The following is a 22,721-nucleotide window of genomic DNA, read 5'->3' on the forward strand; positions in this document are numbered from 1 at the left end:
TGAGTGATGAAAGGTCAAGGTCATCATTCAAGGTCAAATGTCAAATATATGGCTTCAAAGCGGCGCAAGAGGGTGCATTGTGTTTCTGACAAACACATCTCTTGTTCTGTCATGTTCTCCTGTATGCACTGTTTCAGGGGTTATTGAAAGACTCAAGTATTTTCTGTGACCTTGTAATGACAGTGTTCCTACTATGTACCCTTTACTTTCCACTTTAGAGGGTTTGTGAAGTACAAGCGTGCCACATACCAGTACCGAGACCCAGCGCTGCGTCAGAAAGACTGGAAGGAGATCTACAACCACCGCCAGGTCAAGGAGGGACTACGTATGCAGGCCGCGCGCTGTATGGATTGCGGTGTGCCCTTCTGTCAGTCTGATCATGGCTGTCCCCTTGGCAACATCATTCCCAAGTGGAACGACCTCGTGTTTAGAGTAAAGCATCTACACTCTTTTTTAACCAGGTTTTCCAAAGGAAAAAACTGGTTATTAGATTGGCGAATGCGGGCGGGCTGGCTGGCTGGCGGGCTGGCTGGCTGGCTGGCTGGCGGGCTGGCGGGCTGGCGGAATAAGCTTGTCCGGGCCATAACTATGTCGTTCATTGTCAGATTTTAAAATCATTTGGCACATTTGTTCACCATCATTGGACGGTGTGTCGCGCGAAATAATTACGTCGATATCTCCAAGGTCAAGGTCACACTTTGAGTTCAAAGGTCAAAAATGGCCATAAATGAGCTTGTCCGAGCCATAACTATGTCGTTCATCGTCAGATTTTAAAATCATTTGGCACATTTGTTCACCATCATTGGACGGTGTGTCGCGCGAAATAATTACGTCGATATCTCCAAGGTCAAGGTCACACTTTGAGTTCAAAGGTCAAAAATGGCCATAAATGAGCTTGTCCTGGCCATAACTATGTCATTCATTGTGAGATTTTAAAATCATTTGGCACATTTGTTCACCATCATGGGACGGTGTGTCCCACGAAAGAATCACGTCAATATCTCCAATGTCAAGGTCGCCACGACTAAAAATAGATTTAAAAAAAAACAAAAAACTTACAAAGGGGGTTAATTTTTTTTGGTCATTTCAAAAGTTCAGTTTGAGTTTTCTCCCTTTATCAGATTTTTTTTTTCACAATGAAAACCTGGTTTTGTGACAATTTTGTCCCTTGTCTAACATTTAAATGAACAAAGTAGAGCAAACTCAAAACTTTACTGTACAATTTACACAATCATCAATGATTTGATGAATTGATCCACATGTTTTCTGGACAGTATATTTTGAATGCAAGTGTTTTCTTCAAATTCAAAATTCAATTTTGAGTAGTTATGTCTTACTTAAGAATGGTCAGCTCTTAGCTCAATTTGCATGTTCAATCCCTGGCCTAGCAATGTAGTTTGTGTGATCATGAAATCCATTATATTTCCAATCTTTCCCTACCTTTGATTCAAGTAGGAAAGTTGTCAGTTACTGGCATAAGTATGTGCACTTAACATTGGTTAAACCAGCCATCCCAGGAAAAGTGTGAGTTGGTAAACTGACCGCCACGATAAGACTGAAGTAATGTTGAAAAATCTGAACTGTAACAATAAAAAAACTTAACTGATTCCATTGTGTCCACAAATGTAACCTGATCTTTGTGTTGTGCAGGGCAATTGGCATGAGGCCCTGGCCCAGCTCCTGCAGACCAACAACTTCCCAGAGTTCACTGGCAGAGTGTGCCCTGCGCCATGTGAGGTATAGCAGAAGTCAGGGCAGTAAAGTGTTCTGCATCATGTAACCGAAAAATAAATTTGTATATAAACATTTCTATAAAATTAAAGTAACTAGTTAGCATGTATTAGTGTTCTATTTGTGCTTTATTTTCTTTAAGTTAAGTGCAGTTTAAATTTTGTAAATGGTAGCTTAGAAATTTTTGACAGTCAGTCAGGAAGGAAATTGATTGTTTGCGGAAACTTCTCAACAAGTTATGCATGTATTGATCATGCGCCACTCCTGCTAAAATGTACATGCTATCTTTTCCAGGGAGCCTGTGTGCTTGGTATCCATTCCCCAGCAGTGACGATCAAGAACATTGAGAATACGATCATAGATAATGCGTTTGAGCAGGGCTGGATCCGTGCAGAGGTGCCTGCACACCGCACTGGCAAGAAGGTGGCCATTGTAGGCAGTGGACCCGCAGGGCTGGCCGCTGCAGCTCAGCTCAACAAGGTCAGCTCCTGATAGACACTTCCTTGTTATGGACTGTACTAATGTTGTTCAGCCAAACAGTTAGGAATACAAATAAAGCACATGTCTATTAAGAACTTTCTTCTAACAGTTAAAATCAAATAACAGTTCAACTGGTATGACTGACAAGTATACCCTTTTATGAACCTAAATAATGAAATAAACACATTCTCACAGTTCTTAATTTACAATCACACTAGATTGCAAATTTCTCTGCAAATATTTACCAGAAAACACAATTAAATTATTGCGATGTTTCAATACTAGTATATTCAATCTTTGGTGCATTGGACTAAACAATCTCATAATTTCTTCCAATAAAATGTTATCATCATTTAAATATACTGTTGGAAAAAATCTGTGTTGATGTGTGACTATCTCCCACAGGCGGGTCATCATGTGACAGTGTACGAGAGAAATGACAGAGTTGGTGGTCTCCTTAGATACGGCATTCCAACAATGAAACTCTCCAAGGGGGTATGTCTTGATACACACATTTGTCTGATGTAGCCACTTGATAAATCTCAGAATCATATCACAATCATTTTAATAGTATTTCATGTTTTGCAGCCAGTTAATCGTCACTTATTTCAAGAATATTATTCTGTATTCTGTATGATGTAACCTGTCGCTCCTGATCTGTGTCAGGTTGTAGAGCGGCGTGTACAGCTGATGACGGATGAAGGCATCCAGTTTGTGACCGGGGTGGAAATAGGCAGGGACAAGCCTGCTGCAGACCTCCTAGACAACTATGATGCCACCCTGCTTGCCATGGGCGCCACCTGGCCTAGGGACCTCAATATACCAGGTTAGGGGTAGCATTAGAGAATATAGTAACACTGGCCTAGGGACCTCAATATACCAGGTTAGGGGCAGCATTAGAGAATATAGTAACACTGGCCTAGGGACCTCAATATACCAGGTTAGGGGTAGCATTAAAGAATATAGGAACACTGGCCTAGGGACCCAATATACCAGGTTAGGGGTAGCATTAGAGAATATAGTACCACTGGCCTAGGGACCTCAATATACCAGGTTAGGGGTAGCATTAGAGAATATAAGAACACTGGCCGAGGGACCCAATATACCATGTTAGGGGCAGCATTAAAGAATATAGTAACACTGGCCTAGGGACCTCAATATACCAGGTTAGGGGTAGCATTAGAGAATATAGTAACACTGGCCTAGGGACCCAATATGCACTGTAACTCCAATATACTGCGGATGACGAGGTCCAAGCCACGCAACAGCGTTATTTACAGACAGCGTTATAAGTTTTGAGCTTATTTATTTAAGAGGGCTATACAAACAGGTAAAGTATAGCCTATAATAAAGGTCCTGTGTATTTGTCATGCTGTGTTGTCATCCGCAACTACATGCATATAAACCGAATTGAATGATAACAGTACATGTATACATACAGCTTTTCTAATGTGCACATTTATCCAATAATCCAATATAATTACAGCATCACTTACGAAAAAATAATGTTAAACATTTATGACAAGAAATATGTTTACGAATTTCGTAAACAAATTCACATGCCTACGCCATTTTTCAGAAAAATTAGTACAGTGCATTATGGGACACAGTTTTCAATTGACAAGCGAATTTAAATTTAGATTGAATGCAATGCGATACATATACAAAGAAATATTTTATTGCGTCATACGCAGCATGTAAAAAAACGTGCTTTCCGTGGACTTTCTGATTACGGGCACAAATTAAAGTGCATCTCTGTTAACTATTACACTGCGTTAGCATGTAAATAAAACGCAGGATTTTTTAATTTCTTTTTCGTATACATACTGAAACATTAAACACACACACAGATATTTTAATTTATCAAGCATGTGTAGCATATAATAAACTATAACACACTTACACAGCCATAGTTTATACAATGAAATACAATACACGATAAATACAAAACATAAACAGGTAATCGTCTTAAATAACTTTAATTTGATAATTATTCCGCTTGCACTTGCCTTATTGAAATTAGCGCACTGAACCGCTCTGATAGGGAATACATGTAATAAACACGGACTCGCGAGTTTTCACACCTTTATTGACATTACAAAACAGATTAACACCAATTAGCTGTAGAGTGTGGTTCAACCTCTAAACGATTAAAATCAGTTAAACGGACGGATAAAGCAATCAAGCTGTGATCCACGGCTTCTTTGAATTTTCTGAAAATACATGAAGTTGCATAACATGGATTTGAATCAGAAATGGAAGGTTGGAAAAAAAACGGGATCCAAGGACCCTCCGCGTTATATTGGACACAGCGTTATAATGGACCGCACTATATTTGAGTTACAGTGTACCAGGTTAGGGGTAGCATTAGAGAATATAGTAACACTGGCCAAGGGACCCTATATACCAGGTTAGGGGCAGCATTAGAGAATATAGTACCACCGGCCTAGGGACCTCAATATACCAGGTTATGGGCAGCATTAGAGAATATAGGAACATTGGCCTAGGGACCTCAATATACCAGGTTAGGGGCAGCATTAGAGAATATAGTAACACTGGTCTAGGGACCTCAATATACCAGGATAGGGGCAGCATTAGAGAATATAGTAACACTGGCCTAGAGACCTCAATATACCAGGTTAGGGGCAGCATTAAAGAATATAGAAACACTGGCCTAGGGACCCAATATACCAGGTTAGGGGTAGAGTTAGAGAATAAAGTAACAGAGCATCCCTGTCTGGCCTTCAAAGGCTTGCTTCCACAAACTGCTGATTGAACTTGACAGTTGGTTCAGCTCATTGGGACATTAATGGTACTGTTAATTGGTACATTGTTGGTACTGTATATTGGAACATTATATGTACTGTTTATTGGAACTGTTTATTGGAACATAATTGGTACTGTTTATTGGAAAATTATTTCTAAAGTTTATGGAAATATTTAATTTTTTGGTACTGTTTATTGGAACATGTTATGTACTGTTTATAGGAACATTATTGGTATTGTTAATCGGAACATTTTTGTAAAGTTTAATGGAATGTATTTTTGAATGGTTATTGGAACATATCTAAAGGAGGCGGAAGGCTGTAATGGAAGTATTGTATATGGTTTGTAGGTTAGTTTTGTCATTTGTCGGCTCTAACTTTCTGATTAATCTTAGGATTTTAAAATAATTTGGCACAATTGTACATATTTATCAGATATGTCAGACATTAAACAAGTTGCTGTCTTCTTTTAATATATGTCAAATACATGGCATGCTGGCATAGGTAAAAGCCAGGTACTTGTTGCCTTATCTGTGACCTAGTGGTAAGGCTGTAAGTGTTTGAAGCAAGACTCTGGGTCCCTCTATTTAAACTTTGAGAATACATGTCAGTAGCTAACAGAGGCCAACATCCGTTTTGTCTGTGCATGCTCTTTACAACTTGACAAAAAGGACTAACACTGAAATATGAAGGAATACTGTCTTGTACTTAAACTCTTTGCAGAAAAAAAATGTTTTAAGGCCAAAATGATTAAGTATTCACTATCATAATTTATTGGCATTTTTTCATAAACTGGTGTATAATTGGTCATTGATTTTGTTACCACTTCAATATCTTTAAATCAGTAAAAAGCTAATAAGGGCTTATGTTACATTACCATGTCACACGCTGTTAATAAATGTGGCCTTATTGTGTCCTTATCAAGAGTGCTGCCTTTACACAGGTATCATATTCATATAAGTACATTTACAGGGGGCTAATTTTATAAGTTAAGTACATTATTACATCTATTTGCTTCCATTTAGTTAACCGACATATAAATCTGAAATTTGGCACATCTTCAGAAGAAAAATGCTGCTTACTTACATCTGTGATTACAGAATTGCATGTCATAGTTTGTATTGATATCATAGTTTGTATTGATGTCATAGTTTGTATTGATATCATAGTCTGTGTTGATGTCATATTTTGTATTGATATCATAGTTTGTATTGATATTCCAATTTTAAATCAAGGATTGCCTTCCTGTCAAGCAAGTTGCATAAAAGGATAGGATTTTGCAGTAAAGATGTTCATAAGTAAAGGGATCTTGTATGTCAAAACTCCCTGGCCCTTAATCAAGAGGGGTGTTGCAACAATTAACACTTTCATTGTCAAACTTGTATTTGACTTAATTACTTACCTCAAATGACATCTGTAGTTTGTTACTTGCAATAATCGGTGGTGTGTGTATGTGTTAGGTCGACAGTTGGATGGTATCCACTTTGCAATGTCGTTCCTGGAAACGTGGCAGAAGAAGCAGCAGGGTAACAATCTGGAGTACCTCAAGTTGTATGCACAGGACAAGGATGTTGTGGTGATTGGTGGAGGAGACACGGGATGTGACTGCATCGCTACTTCCCTCAGACATGTATGCACTTGGCTAATGTTGGGATCAATGTTCTGTCGAGGCTGGAAATTGAATTATTAATTTAGCATACATTTCAGAAATGTTGCATAAAAATGGGTCTAGTTGCGCTCTCTGCCCCACACAAATTTGTGGGAAAATTTTTCAGAAATTAAAAAATGTTTGGGACAAATATCAAAGTTTACATAGTAGGAAACAAACTTCCTATTTATATCTCCTTTCTGATTGGTTAAATCAACTATGGCGCAATAATCATAGCAAATCATAATGCATTTGAGTTTTTTCTCTTTATCGAAGAATATTAGCTTTGTTTTTCAATATGGCGTTGTTTGTTGAATGAAAACGTTATGACTGCGAATTTTCTGTTATCATGGATGGATCCGATCAGAAGATTAAAACTTCCTCGAGTTATGGTAACATTCCATTGCATGCTGTCTGCAGCTCTTTAAATGCAATTGATGACAATTAAGAAAGTTCATTGACAAAATGTAATGTCACTGTGGAACACATTTTTATGAAAACAGAAAGAGAATTTTAAAAATTCTTAGTTTAAATATGCACTTAAATAGTTGGCTCTTGTATGATTGTACTAGTAAATGTTCCCTAGTTTTCATGAGCTGTGAGGCATTTGTTAAACATTAACGGAACTTGGCCAGAACACTAGTCACATGATGATATGCAGACATAGTCATAGTGAGATGTCAATATACTCTGTATCAGAACACTAGTCACATGCTGATATGCAGACATAGTCATAGTGAGATGTCAATATACTCTGTATTAACATTAGGTTATGTTTATTATGGTATGTACAAAGACCATATTTCTCAGTTCATTTACAGTGCAAAGTTATACATTAAAAATATTCTAAAATATTGATTTTGGTAGCCAGATGTAATTTCCTTAAAAACAATACTAAACTCAAAGCATTTCTTCATATTTGGTTATATAAAATTATGTATAAAGAGTGTTCAAAGTTATTGTGTTAGTCACCTTTTTGTAAAAGCACATTGTAAATAGCCTTCAATGTGTGTGCATTCAGGGAGCCAAGTCTATCACATCGTTTGAGATCCTGCCCCCACCCCCACCCAGCCGAGCCCCTAACAACCCCTGGCCCACTTACCCGCGGGTCTTCAAGATGGACTACGGCCATGAGGAGGTGGAACTGAAGTTTGGACATGACCCGCGCATCTTCAACATCACCAGCACGGTATGGGCATTATACACAGGGCAGAGACGTTAGTCTATGGACCTAGTTTGTTCAAATAAAATTGCTATATAGTTTCAACTATTTTATTCTATTACTACTGCTGTATCAATATGATCAAATAATCAATCAATCAAATAATTATTGCAAATTTTTTTTTATTGCATTATTATTTTTTTATAAGTTGATATGAGACTGTTGTTTCAATTAATATTTATTTAACTCCTACATATCAAAACTTATAATTATTAATGTGCAATTTTATTACCATTGCATACATTTACTCGTGTTACCATTTGCAATGTTCTCTGCAGATTACTCGTTAATACTTATTACCGTAATTACTCTAAGTTTTCGGACACACAAAAATAAAAATTTGTGTCCGAAAATTTAGAGAAAAAAATTAAGGTGTCCGAAAATTATAATTATATTTAAATAAATGCAATAAATCAATGTTCAATAATTTTCTTGTGATAAACTCTTCTTTTTATGCCCCCGGATCGAAAGATCGGGGGTATATTGTTTTTGGCCTGTCTGTCATTGTATGTGTGTGTGTGTGTGTGTCCCAAAACTTTAACCAAAACTTTAACCTTGGTCATAACTTTTGCAATATTCAAGATAGCAACTTGATATTTGGCATACATGTGTATCTCACGGAGCTGCACATTTTGAGTGGTGAAAGGTCAAGGTCAGAGGTCAAAAAAACAAATTCCAAAACTTTAACCTTCTTCATAACTTTTGCAATATTGAAGATAGCAACTTGATATTTGGCATGCATGTGTATCTCATGGAGCTGCAAATTTTGAGTGGTGAAAGGTCAAGGTCATCCTTCAAGGTCAAAGGTCTAATTTATGGCTTCAAAGCGGCGCAATAGGGGGCATTGTGTTTCTGACAAAAACATCTCTTGTTCTGCTTAATTATTTTTTATACAACTTCACAGCTTTGCTAACTCTTGACTGAAATGATATAGAACAAAAACGTAAAAACAGAAAACATTCTGCTTCCTTATAGGATGACACTGTTGCAAATGCTGTTGGGTGAATCCATTACTTTCTACCGGTATACACGGTTATTTACCTAAATACGCGAATGTAATGGTCCATTGCCCTCAGGTATTTATCTGCAAGGTTTTATGACCTTAATCCTGTTGTAAAAATCTATGATCCAAATGTAACAAGATAAAGGAAAATGGGGCTGAAGTTTGTAGAAAAGCACAGTTAAATATACTGTCCAAAAATTAAGAGACATTTATTATGGAGGAAAACCCAGTATGTCTGAAAAATAAGAGTCACAAAAAATAATTATTTGTGTTTAAACTGAGGGTTTAAAAAAACTTAGAGTGTCTGTGTAATTACCATAAATGTCAATCATTTTTATTTTATTAAATAATATGTTATCTTTGTAGCTTTGTATTTTAAATAAACCAAATAATTTTTATAGAAAATAAAAATTCAATTAAAACACGAAATAATGCTCAGAATTCATATCTGTATATGTCTTTTTAAATATATTTTTCCATGTTTATTATTTGTTCTTCTAGCAAGCGCTTGAAAAAATACTGACACTCAATGTTAACATTTACTCATTGAAAACTTTTGCGTTTTTCATTATGAAAACTTTGTACCACAGAGAACAGTTAAATGTTGTTTGTTTTTACAAATTGAAGTATTGAGCAAAGAATTAAAGTGTCCAATTTGTGAAGTAAATGTAAGATAAAACTTGTTGAATGAACAAAAGATGTCAGTTTGACAGGATGTGACGATAATTACATTTGGGGTATGTCAAGTTATGCAACAACTATAAGTCATGGGCCCCTGCCAGGCTGCCACCCTGCCAATTTAGACCCAATTTTAATACAAACTAATGTATGTCTTTATTTGAACTCCGCCAATTTACTAATACATGTATACCACTTATTGATGCCATGTCCACCTTGGGAATGAGAGGTCTCAGGTTGGATCTCCACATGGGATTTTTCCATCTTCACAGATTACTGTTTCTTCCAGGGAAACAGACTCTACAAAATCTATATTAGCCCATGGCTTTTCATGTAATAAATCTTAAATAAATACATTTAAACTATCGATAAATTGAGAACGTGGTGTGCCATTGTTGATGTACTGGATTGTCCCCCATACAGGAGTTCCTGGATGATGGTACGGGCAAGCATTGTTTATGTACTGTATTGTATCCCATGCAGGAGTTCCTGAATGATGGTACGGGCAAGCATTGTTTATGTACTGTATTTTCCCCCATGCATGAGTTCCTGGATGATGGTACGGGCAAGCAGTGTTTATCTACTGTATTGTCCCCCATGCAGGAGTTCCTGGATGATGGTACGGGCAAGCATTGTTTATGTACTGTATTGTCCCCCATGCAGGAGTTCCTGGATGATGGTATGGGCAAGCATTGTTTATGTACTGTATTGTCCCCCATGCAGGAGTTCCTGGATGATACGGGCAAGCATTGTTTATGTACTGTATTGTCCCCCATGCAGGAGTTCCGGTATGATGGTACGGGCAAGCATTGTTATGCCCCCAGAACATAGGTTCTGGGGGCATATTAAAATCGCACCGTCAGTCAGTCAGTCAGTTAGTTAGTCCGTCCGGATAAGTTTCCGCTCAATTAGTCAAGCAATTGTCATCAGATCTTCACCAAACTTCATCAAAATGTGTAAGGCAATAACATCTAGGTCAAGTTCGATAATCGGCCAAATTGACCCATACACTCCTGAGTGACAGCCCTTGATTCATCGTAAAATTGGGTTTTTCCTCGTTTCCGCTCAATAACTCTAGCAGTTGTCATCAGATCTTCACCAAACTTCATAAAAATGTGTAAGACAATAACATCTAGGTCAAGTTTGATAATCGGCCTATTTGACCCGGACACTCCTGAGTTACGGCCCTTGAATCATATTTTTTTTTAGTTTTTTCTCGTTTCCGCTCAATAACTCCACCAATTGTCATCGGATCTTCACTAAACTTCATAAAAAGGCAATAAAATCTAGGATAAGCTTGATAATCGGCCAAATTAACCCAGGCACTTCTGAGTTACGGCCCTTGAATCATAAAAAAATTGCATTTCCGCTCGAAACATGCTCATAACTTCTATGTGGCTTCAGATGTAACCTTCATATTTGGTATGCATGTGTATATGGTCAAGGCCTTTCCATATGCACACAAATTTGACCCCTTTGACCTTGACCTTGAACTTAGGTTCCGCGTTTAGGTTTCAAAATCTGTGTTTAGGTTTCGAAAAAGTGTTTTTGGGGGCATATGTCTTCCGATGGAGACAGCTTATGTTTATGTACTGTATTGTACCCCATGCAGGAGTTCCTGGATGATGGTACGGGCAAGCATTGTTTATGTACTGTATTGTACCCCATGCAGGAGTTCCTGGATGATGGTACGGGCAAGCATTGTTTATGTACTGTATTGTACCCCATGCAGGAGTTCCTGGATGATGGTATGGGCAAGCAATATTTATGTACTGTATTGTACCCCATGCAGGAGTTCCTGGATGATGGTATGGGCAAGCATTGTTTATGAACTGTATTCTACCCCATGCAGGAGTTCCTGGATGATGGTACGGGCAAGCATTGTTTATGTACTGTATTCTACCTCATGCAGGAGTTCCTGGATGACGGTACAGGCAAGGTGTGTGGTATCCAAACCCACCTGGTGGAGTGGACCAAGGACTCTGCAGGGCGCTGGGAAATGAAGCCCATACCAGGTGAGACACTTGCTCTCTGACTTTATACCGCAGCTTGCTCATAACCTTTCTTATACAGCCTGTTTTATTTGACAACTGCATTATCAGATTAGATTTTCATTAAGTTATTTTTTTTAATATTAGAGGCAAATTTCATTACCTGGGGTATACAGATTGATTGAAGTAATATCCTAATATGATAGATGTACCTTTCCTTTTGGTTTCTTGTCTCTTCAATGCCATAGCTCATTTATTTATTCCCTATTGGTATCAGCTTGTCAATATACACCATATTTTGTGGTGTGCCCATGTGCAGGTTCAGAGAAGGTGTACAAGGCTGACCTGGTGCTGCTGGCCATGGGGTTCTTGGGGCCAGAAAAGTCCATACTGCAGGAGATGTCTCTCAAGATGGACCCCAGGGGCAACGTACAGACAGATAGGAACAAGTACGCTAGTAGCGTGCCCAAAGTGTATGCAGCTGGAGGTTAGTTCACACACACAGCCTAGTGTGAGAATGTGGGCTAAACACCGAGTCTGAAACTGGTCTGGAGAAGCTTAGCTCTAATATGACCTTGAATCAGTATGGGGTAATGTTTGCAAAAGTTCAAGTCTGATTTTATCCTGATTTTTAAATTTGCACTCTTTGTCTTTCCATAAATTTGAGCACTATTTGACGCTTAAAAAGTAACATCATAATGCGATGTTATTTTATGAATGTCCACACATTACAAATCAGATAATATATTCTACAAAATACGATTTACTTTGATTGTTCAATTAAGTAACATAATTATTTAAGATAACTTCTAAATACAACATAGTTTTCATACTAGTGAAATCAAAAAAGCGTAATTGCAACTAGTTTTTGGACAATATATATTTTGTAATATCCTGAAGCAAAAGTTAAAGATTGCAACCATTATGCACAGTGATTGGGAAACAAGATCACAAACATAACAGAATTCATTCTAATGAATACTGTTGAATTTGCATTTATTTTTTTCAAGGGAATCACTCTTCACACGGTTCAGAGTTTACAGGCAATATATGCATATTATAACACATTTTATATATTTTACAATCAAAAGCTTTCAGATTACCAGTACAATACTCTTGTAATGAAATGATTGACAATAAAATAGTTCTAAAGTCACGTATCACATCAACTGAAAAAGAGATTACAATAGTTTCCATTCTTTGCTTTTTAGCAAATCGTTAAATAAGTTAATTTCATTAAGTACATGGCTGTGCAAGGAAAACTATGATTTTGCGGCTCTTAGAATTGGTCTAGTTTTGTTCATATTACAATTATAGATAACATTTTGATCAAAACAAATATTAAATTTGCAGCTTTACAACCCTGGAATTTTCATAACTGCCTTTACATAATGTATCATAAATACTTGTATCTTTAGGAAGCGTTTCAAATGTTTTTCTTTGTGCTGGGAGCATGACTTTCAAGAAATGCTTTACATTTGCAAGCTCATAGAGATTGCATTATTCTACAAGACTGTCTATTCTATTTGAAGACTGTCGTCGTGGTCAGTCACTCGTTGTGTGGGCAATCAATGAAGGTCGTCAGGCCGCCAGGCAGATTGACCTTGACCTCATGGGAAAGACTTCCCTGGCAGGCCCGGGCGGCATCGTATACCAACCTGAATAGAAACTGGCCTACCGCTAGAGATACCTGAATGTCTATCAACATGAATAAAAACTACAGATGTTGTATTTGTTTAACTGGAGACTGTGCTGCACGGAAAAATAAAATCATTCACACAAGTATAAAAACAAATGTTATTAGAATTATTTTGTTAAAGATGTAAATGCATTATGCACAATTAGTTTTTATTGTTATGTAGATTTGTTGTTATGTACATACATTACAGTCGAAACCTGATGGCTGGAACTCGTCGGGACCGGCAACAATAGTTCGAGCCATCCAGAATTCGAGCAATCCGATTTCTCATAAACTTTTGTTTATGAACAAGTCTGCAGTACATTTTCACCTCCAGTTGAAGAGTACACATATTGTTTACCACCGTACTACTTTAAACTACTTACTGCTTTTGAATTCATAAGTTAATAAGAAAAAAATATATAATTTATACTTTAATTTATGAATATTTTAAAACAATTACAAATACAATTAACAAATACTAGTAGCATTTAGTAAATATCAGCACGTTTTAGCGTAACACATTTTAAGGTACAAAACATACATCAGCACTATATACAAATTATTTACATACGAGTTAGCACTACATTCCATTATTTATAATTTTTTAGCTCACCTGTCACAAAGTGACATGGTGAGCTTATGTGACCGTGTGATGTCCGGCGTCCGTATGTGCTTGCGTGCGTCCGTCAACAATTTGTTTGTGTAGACAGTAGAGGTCACAGTTTTCATCCAATCTTTATGAAATTTGGTCAGAATGTTTATATTGATGAAATCTGGGTTGGGATTGTATTTGGGTCATCTGGGGTCAAAAACTAGGTCACTAGGTCAAAAACTATGTCAAATAATAGAAAAACCTTGCGTAGACAATAGAGGTTGCAGTTTTCATCCAATCTTTATGACATTTGGTCAGAATGTTTATCTTGATGAAATCTGGGTTGGGATTGTATTTGGGTCATCTGGGGTCAAAAACTAGGTCACTAGGTTAAAAACTAGGTCAAATAATAGAAAAATCTTGTGTAGACAGTAGAGGTCACAGTTTTCATCCAATCTTTATGAAATTTGGTCAGAATGTTTATCTTGATGAAATCTGGGTTGGAATTGTATTTGGGTCATCTGGGGTCAAAAAGTAGGTCACTAGGTCAAAAACTAGGTCAAATAAATAGAAAAACCTTGTGTAGACAGTAGAGGTCACAGTTTTCATCCAATCTTTATGGCATTTGGTCAGAATGTTTATCTTGATGAAATCTGGGTTGGGATTGTATTTGGGTCATCTGAGGTCAAAAACTAGGTCAAATAATAGAAAAACTGTCAACAATTTGTTTGTGTAGACAGTAGAGGTCACAGTTTTCAACCAATCTTTATGAAATTTGGTCAGAATGTTTATCTTGATGAAATCTGGGTTGGGAATGTATTTGGGTCATCTGGGGTCAACAACTAGGTCACTAGGTCAAACACTAGGTAACTAGGTCAAAAACTAGGTCACTAGGTTAAATAATAGAAAAACCTTGTATAGACAATAGAGGTCGCAGTTTTCATCCAATCTTTATAAAATTTGATCAGAATGTTTATCTTGATGAAATCTGGGTTGGGATAGTATTTGGGTCACCTGGGGTCAAAAACTAGATCACTAGGTCAAATAATAGAAAAACCTTGTGTAGACAATAGAAGTCACAGTTTTCATCCAATCTTTATGAAATTTGGTCAGAATGTTTATCTTGATGAAATCTGGGTTGTTATTGTATTTGGTTAGTCAGGTGAGCGATTCAGAGCCATCATGGCCCTCTTGTTTAAGAATGACATTATGTCCGTCTGTGTTGTGTTCCGTAGCTATCGTCGAAAAACGAAGCTTTTTAGCGATTTAGCCGTTGCAGCCAGTATAATAAAGCATCTACAAGAACGCCAGCTCTTATACAAAATGTCATTTTTTACTCAAATCAATTAACGATTGAGTCGATGGCATGTTAGCAAACAGGGGTTAAATCAATTATTGCATGCCTTTTATCAAGCGGTCATAATCGATTAACAGTTTATGCGACCTGTGTTAAATCAATTTGTGCGTGCCTTTAATCAAGTGGTCCTAAACGAATAACACTTTTTGGGACTTGAAGCGAGTCCAAGCCATCCGAACAAAAGAAAGTGTAAAAACTGTAGCCCGGACTGTGAAAACAGTTTGAGCTATCCGATAATTTGAGCCAAGCAAGTTCGAGCCATCCGACAAAATTTTATATGAATATATAGGCATACAAAATTGGTGCTTTGATGCGAGTTTGAGCCAACCGGAAATTCGAGCCAAGCGAGTTCAAGCCATCGGGTTTCGACTGTACTATATAATTTATATGCACAAAATAAATGCATGCAAAGACTTCCTGTTGTAAGACATTGATGTCTGCCATTGTCTGGCAACCTGTTTACCCTCCATACATATCATAGAAGTGTTAGAGAGTAATCCAACTGGTCTTCAAGACATCAGGCAATCTATTAAGCTTACATGTTCATGCAACTAATTGCAGCACATTGTTTGGAATCTAGTGTAGTCTCTTTAATTTTTGAAAATTTAAATATGAGATGACTAGATTCATTATTGGAATAAAACTTTTCAAATTAAATGGGAAAACAACTTAAAAAGTAGTGTTTGCGATTACACTTTAGAAATACATAATTCAGTAGTCAGAGAACTGTTTAGTCTTTTGTGAGTTATAACTTGTGTCTAGTGTAGTGGGATATTAGTAAAGTAGGTAAAAATACACTTCATATGTACTTCATAAAATACACATATGTTCTTCAATAATAATAAACCGCTTTTTAGCTCGACTATTATATATGAAATATATATAGTGGAGCTATCCTACTCACCCCGACGTTCCCGTTAGCATTAGCGTGCAAATGTTAAAGTTTGCATACCACCCCAAATATTTCCTATGTCCTTTGACATATTGCTTTTATATTTTGCATACTTCTTTACCAACATGACCCCAATCTATAAACAAGAGCAGACAACTGTATCAAGCATTTTGACAGAATTATGGCCCCTTTTATACTTAGATAATTGAGCATTTTGCTTAAATTGCCATAACTTCTTTATTTATGATCACATTTGATTCATACTTTGACAAAACAACACTTATCTGACATACCACAATGCACTCCACCCAAACCATCCCCCATGCCCCACCCCAGAATTCCCTCCCCCCCCCCCAAAAAAGATCATCTATTAAATGACCACACTCCCACATTATACCCCCCTCTCCATGATGGCTTACGTTATACTGTCAAGCACTCGAATAGTCGAGTATGCTGTCCTCTGAAAGCTCTTGTTTTATTTGTTTTGATTTGTACAGTCTTGTTTTAACAGGGTTATTTAAATGAAAGCCTATATTTAAATAAGCTTCTTGTTTCTTTGTTTGAGTTCTGTTTGTTTTGATTTGGAAGGAATATATATCTCTGAGGTAGGCACATGACCATACAATGTGTTTTTTCTTTGTTATTCTTAGTATCTTGTTTCTTTGTGCTATTTCACATCAGTTTTGCTTTTGCATTTTTATTTGAGTTGGAGGCATAAAGCACTGCACTTGTCTGTCTGTCAGTCCATCCACATGTCCCAAAGCTTGGGTTTTGAACTTTTACTATTGCAAAAAATGTCACAGCTGAATGGCCTTCCTGTGTAGATGATTTTAAAAAAAGTTTTGCTGCTACAAGTTTTGAAAGAATTGTTTTCTTTGTTTTACCTCTATAGAATATATAGTCCCAGGATGATTGTGTAAACTTCTCTAACTGCTGGGTGGATCTTGTTCAATCTTTCAAAATTGAATTACCTAAATGTAAAGATGATTGTAAAGAAAGGAATTTTGGCTGCAACTTGCTTTGTTATAATTATACATGCATGTAGTGTATATGAACATAAGGAAAAGAATTTTGACTGCAACCTGTTTTGTCCGAATTATATGCCTTTTGGTTTGTGTCCACTTCATAATCTATAGTGGTCTGTGTGCAAAAATGCGGTGTGGGGACATCAATGTCTATTATTCATTTCTAGTTATGTTTTGTTATATACATTTTTTGTACTTGTGAAAATTCAGCCAATGACAGATCTGAGATTGCTAAACCGATCAAAGTTAGTCATGCTTGCCATATGATAGTACTACAGTTATTGTAAAATGGGTCTAAAAGAACCATTTTGATGTCTATGGTGGCTGTGTATTCAGATTTATTTCAACTAAAAGACAACTCTGTGAAGTTTCACACATGGTTACTGTTCCTGACACATCGCTGTGGCAAAACGGTCTGTCATTATTTCTGCCGAGGTCTCTGTTCTAAGATCATGCAGGCTTATGAACAGAAGGACTATGCTAGTATCCAAACTAAGCCTGGCCATTCACAAGACACTGGAAGTGTACTTGAACATTATATTTTAAGCAGGTAATTTAAACATTTAGTATGTCACACGGGTATTTCAAATCTTTTGACTTGCCTGTATAAGGTAATTGCTCCTTAATATATACCACTGTTTAAGAGATATTAGAGCAAACAAGTTCTTTATATCATATAAGCAGCTCTAAAAACTTCCTATGCATGTACAGATATTTTAAGATTGCAGTTTTATTTTATTGTGTCACTCCTTGGAATAATAATTATGAGTTGACACGGATCAATTGATGATGAATGTCTTTATTACTGATAGTTTTATAAAAATGTGTGCTTTTAAATAGATGCGCAAATTCTACTTTACAATAATGCCAAAAATTCTAACTCTTTCATATTACTGGTAATGGTTGTTAAATGATAAAATAACGTTCGTAGATGTATTTTATTTATATTCAAGAGTGTATAGATCATGTGATTTACTGTTATAGTACACTTCATAACATACATCAACACACAATGTGGTAACATGCGATAATATGGCACATTTTCTGTGAAAATGAAAGCCTCGTTGTGGGAAAATGGAGTTTAATGCATGTTCCTTAAGTGTCGTCCCAGATTACTCTGTGCAGTACGCTCAGGCTTTTCACAAACCTCACTTTCCGCCCAGTCAGGATTATTGGTAAGAGGAGACTTCAGCTAAACAAAAAATTCCATAAAAGCGGGCTAATTGGAGAGGACACTTTTCGAACATGTTTTAAGCCATGTTATCCCAGAGAGCAGCTCATTTGTAGATTCCGATTTGAAAGAATATTTTAAACGAATCAGAAAATAGTAGTTTGGAAGTGCCATGTAACGAAATAAAATATTTTACACATTTTTGGACTGAACAAATAATATGTCAGCACTGTTACCAATACCTGTATTATAAATAAATGTAGAGTTTTGAAATTGAATTCAGTAACTAGACATCTTCAGCACTACCTTAGTTGCAAAATGCTCACTGGCATGATAGGGCTTGCAATGTGTGTAACATTGAAACAATATATAGTTTGGTTGACAGTTTTCTGGATAATATTTTGAAATATTGTCACTCATACACAGTCGTGATTTTGTGTTTTGTTTTCAATTAATACAATTTTTGCTTACGTTTTTTTTAAATTTTTACCTTTGTTAAAAACTTAAAATAAATTTAATTTTAAAACTGAAAATAACAATTGTTTTGGTGTGTGATTTGTTTGCTTCTTGTATTTGCATGATACTGAATAAAAATAAGTTGTGTTTACTTGTGCTTTTGTTCTGCTACTTAAAAAAATATAATACAAATACATGGGTAAATCAAGACAATAACTACTGAAATTGCCGCTTGTCAGTGCTCAGTAACACACCATGCAATTGACTAATGCATCGTATGCGGTTCATCCATCGGCTGCGGAAGTGTATACATGTCGGGTAAAGTGGAGAGTAAGTATTTCCCTATTCTTTATATTTATGCCCCCCTTCGAAGAAGAGGATGTATATTGCTTTGCACATGTCAGTCGGTCAGTCCATCGGTCGGTCCGTCGGTCGGTCCGTCAGTCCATCCACCAGGTGGTTACCGGATGATAACTCAATAACGGTTGGGCCTAGGATCATGAAACTTCATAGGTACATTGATCATGACTTGCAGATGACCCCTATTGATTTTGAGGTCAAAGGTCACGGTGACCCGAAATAGTAAAATGGTTTCCGGATGATAACTCAAGAACGCTTATGCCTAGGATCATGAAACTTGATAGGTAGATTGACCATGACTCGCAGATGACCCCTATTGATTTTCAGGTCACTAGGTCAAAGGTCAAGGTCATGGTGACCCTAAATAGTAAAATGGTTTCCGGATGATAACTCAAGAACGCTTATGCCTAGGATCATGAAACTTGATAGGTAGATTGATCATGACTCGCAGATGACCCCTATTGATTTTCAGGTCACTAGGTCAAAGTTCAAGGTCACAGTGACCTGAAATAGTAAAATGGTTTCCGGATGATAACTCAAGAACGCTTATACCTAGGATCATGAAACTTGATAGGTACATTGATCATGACTCGCAGATGACCCCTATTGATTTTCAGGTCACTGATCAAAGTTCAAGGTCACGGTGACCTGAAATAGTAAAATGGTTTCCGGATGATAACTCAAGAACGCTTATACCTAGGATCATGAAACTTCATAGGTACATTGATCATGACTGGCAGATGACCCCTATTGATTTTCAGGTCACTAGGTCAAAGGTCAAGGTCACGGTGACCCGAAATAGTAAAATGGTTTCCGGATGATAACTCAAGAATGGTTATGCCTAGGATCATGAAACTTGATAGGTAGATTGATCATGACTCGCAGATGACCCCTATTGATTTTGAGGTCACTAGGACAAAGATCACGGTGACCCGAAATAGTAAAATGGTTTCCGGATGATAACTCAAGAACGCTTATGCCTAGGATCATGAAACTTGATAGGTACATTGATCATGACTGGCAGATGACCCCTATTGATTTTCATGTCACTTGGTCAATGGTCAAGGTCAAAGTGACCCGAAATAGTAAAATGGTTTCCCGATGATAACTCAAGAAAGCTTATGGCTAGGATTGTGAAACTTCATATGTACATTGATCATGACTGGCAGATGACCCCTATCGATTTTCAGGTCACTAGGTCAAAGGTCAAGGTCACACTGACAAAAAACATATTCACACAATGGCTGTCACTACAACTGAGAGCCCATATGGGGGCATGCATGTTTTACAAACAGCCCTTGTTTACGTATTGAATTGAGCAGATTTGCGTGTGTTCTTTGAGAGCCTAAGTAAGAATGACTTTGTGAACGTAATCCTTACCTTCCTAGCTGCTTACTTTTAAAGAAATCCGTTAGAATGTGGTCAAAAATCAAAATTCACCACTCTTTCTGTTAAACTCTAATTACACAGGATTTAGACCAAAGATAAATATGAACAACATTTTATTGAAATATTTAATCATTTCTCTTCGGTTATTCCAAATTACAGCATCCCACATGAACACACAACATTTTTATCAACGTTTAAATTCGAGTGGGGTTGGAAAAACGGCTCAAGACAACGGTCGCGGCTACTTATTAGATGGTCATGACATCGGCTGCGAAAATAAAATTATTCTCAAGCCATCGTCTGAGGCAATGAAAATTGACATGATGAGATGTGGACGTTACTCATTGACCATTCTCTTTAGAACTATCAGATATTTTGATCACAAAAACAGTTTTAAGATTTTCATTCGTATTTTGAAATAAAATGGGATGGGTGAGTGGATTTCGTTTTAAATAATTCATACTTTGACATTATTGAAACAAGACATTTACACGCAATATGTCTCCACATCATGTAGAGTACAATTGACTCTCGTTATGCCGTAGACGGATATATCGAAGTAATGGAAACTTCGAACATACATTTTCATTCCCTTCTCAAATTTGAGATACAAGGTTTTTCTTAATTGAAACGCATGAATGAATTTACAAACTTAAAGACAGCTACATGAAGGTTGACAGTAATGTTTGAATTTCCTACTGGAGAGCTTTCAGAATCGTTTGTTACCTGTATCTATTTATAACTAGTCAGAAGTGTACGTGTTATAAATCGGGTTTGTCGCCATCGTGCTATCGAATTGTCGCCCTCTGGATTTTAATGTGTAACCACGATGGCACTAACGGTATTCCGTGTAAAATGGACCCAACATAAAGATTTTTATTCTGAGTCGGAATCTATGGGTTTAGTCAAAGTGTTTCCCAAACAAATTTAACGTCTCAGTTTAACGCAAAGCCGACACAGATGAAACGGTTTGCAAACATTGGAGCAAGAGGAAATTCTTTACTCTTGTTTTAAATATATTTATATTTTTTACGATGTTGTAAACAAATTGAATACAAAGAAGCACTGTAGATCTTCTATTGAGATATTGATCAATGTACATAAGCTACATATAGTTCAAGCTACTTAATTATCTACCGATGAACTCCCCAGACACTGACCACATGTGTCAAATTTATTGAAAGGTTCATGGCGAATGGGATTAAATTAGAAACCGTTGCCTCCATTTTATCATAGTGCCAGAAGAATAACGTTGTAAGTTGCTGTGTCGACTGGGAACAACGCATTCTATACACCGAACTTGGACATCTACGACTCTTTCACCTGCGGGCCGATAGACGTTGTATGTGACCTTAGCCTTGAAATAAACAGCACAGTCGACAATGGTGTTTATTCACATGCATCTAAATCGACCTTAAACATATATATTTCCTATCCTTGCATTAATGAGTATGAACAAACGATTTTGAATATACTTTATTGAAACTTTTAAACAAACGTAGCAAAAACTCAGAAGGAAGGATTGAACTAACGACCGGGATGGCAAACAAAGTAGATAGCAATAGGTGGTGCTAGATAGCAATAGGTGGTGCTATACCCCTTTGCGTTATCACCGACCTGGATGGCAAACAAAGAGATAGCAATAGGTGGTGCTATACCCCTTTGCCTTATCACCGACCTGAATGGCAAACAAAGAGATAGCAATAGGTGGTGCTATATCCCTTTGCGTTATCACGGTGAAGAAGAAGAAGGTATAACATACAAATATAAAATTACCGGTACGTATAATGCCTTTGGCACGTCCGAATGTCTAATAGGACAAGTCATGTCATGTAACATACGCTATTTTTACCTTTTATTTCACGAACAAATTTATCATTATAACCATCTTTCAAGCATAAAACTTTGTCACTATAAATTTCTGAATTTCAGATTGGTTTAAGAAGTTGCCTTTGAACGCAATTTTCAATAACATGATAATTCATACGAATTTAGCAGGTAAGATGCGTCAGCTTACTTTCAAATTTGCAATTAAAACCTCCTCTGCTATTAACGTAATACCATTGGAGACTTTTCTAACGCAACACGTATTCAAATCAATATAGCTCCCTTCTTTTAGGACGGATTTTGTTAAATTTAGACTCGGACTAATTCAACACATATCTAATTAATTAGTTAATTAATTAAATTGAAATAGATCAGAATAAAATATTAAACATAACAAATTAAAACTATTACAGAAAATGTAAAATTTTCAAAATCGTACATCGTAAATTAATA

At 36.7% G+C, this 22,721-nt stretch overlaps 1 protein-coding gene across 6 annotated transcripts in view; it reads left to right on the forward strand.

Annotated features, from left to right (window-relative positions):
- The window catches only part of LOC127852221 (uncharacterized), a 127,468-nt gene extending 108,625 nt beyond the window's left edge, over positions 1-18,843 (forward strand). For 3 of the 6 annotated variants that reach the window (XM_052386102.1, XM_052386101.1, XM_052386103.1), the window contains 10 exons: positions 219-432; positions 1,651-1,737; positions 2,026-2,211; positions 2,617-2,706; positions 2,878-3,037; positions 6,437-6,606; positions 7,646-7,813; positions 11,440-11,542; positions 11,838-12,005; positions 13,051-18,843. In XM_052386102.1, coding sequence (XP_052242062.1) covers positions 219-432; positions 1,651-1,737; positions 2,026-2,211; positions 2,617-2,706; positions 2,878-3,037; positions 6,437-6,606; positions 7,646-7,813; positions 11,440-11,542; positions 11,838-12,005; positions 13,051-13,184 — 1,480 coding nt within the window. In that variant the 3' untranslated portion in view covers positions 13,185-18,843. The remainder of the gene's footprint in view (positions 1-218; positions 433-1,650; positions 1,738-2,025; positions 2,212-2,616; positions 2,707-2,877; positions 3,038-6,436; positions 6,607-7,645; positions 7,814-11,439; positions 11,543-11,837; positions 12,006-13,050) is intronic. The other 3 variants (XR_008036139.1, XR_008036140.1, XR_008036141.1) reach the window with 3 other exon arrangements.
- Positions 18,844-22,721: the final 3,878 nt, after the last annotated feature.

This window comes from Dreissena polymorpha, chromosome 12 (genome assembly GCF_020536995.1).
Source record: "Dreissena polymorpha isolate Duluth1 chromosome 12, UMN_Dpol_1.0, whole genome shotgun sequence".
Taxonomy (NCBI): Eukaryota; Metazoa; Mollusca; class Bivalvia; order Myida; family Dreissenidae; genus Dreissena; species Dreissena polymorpha.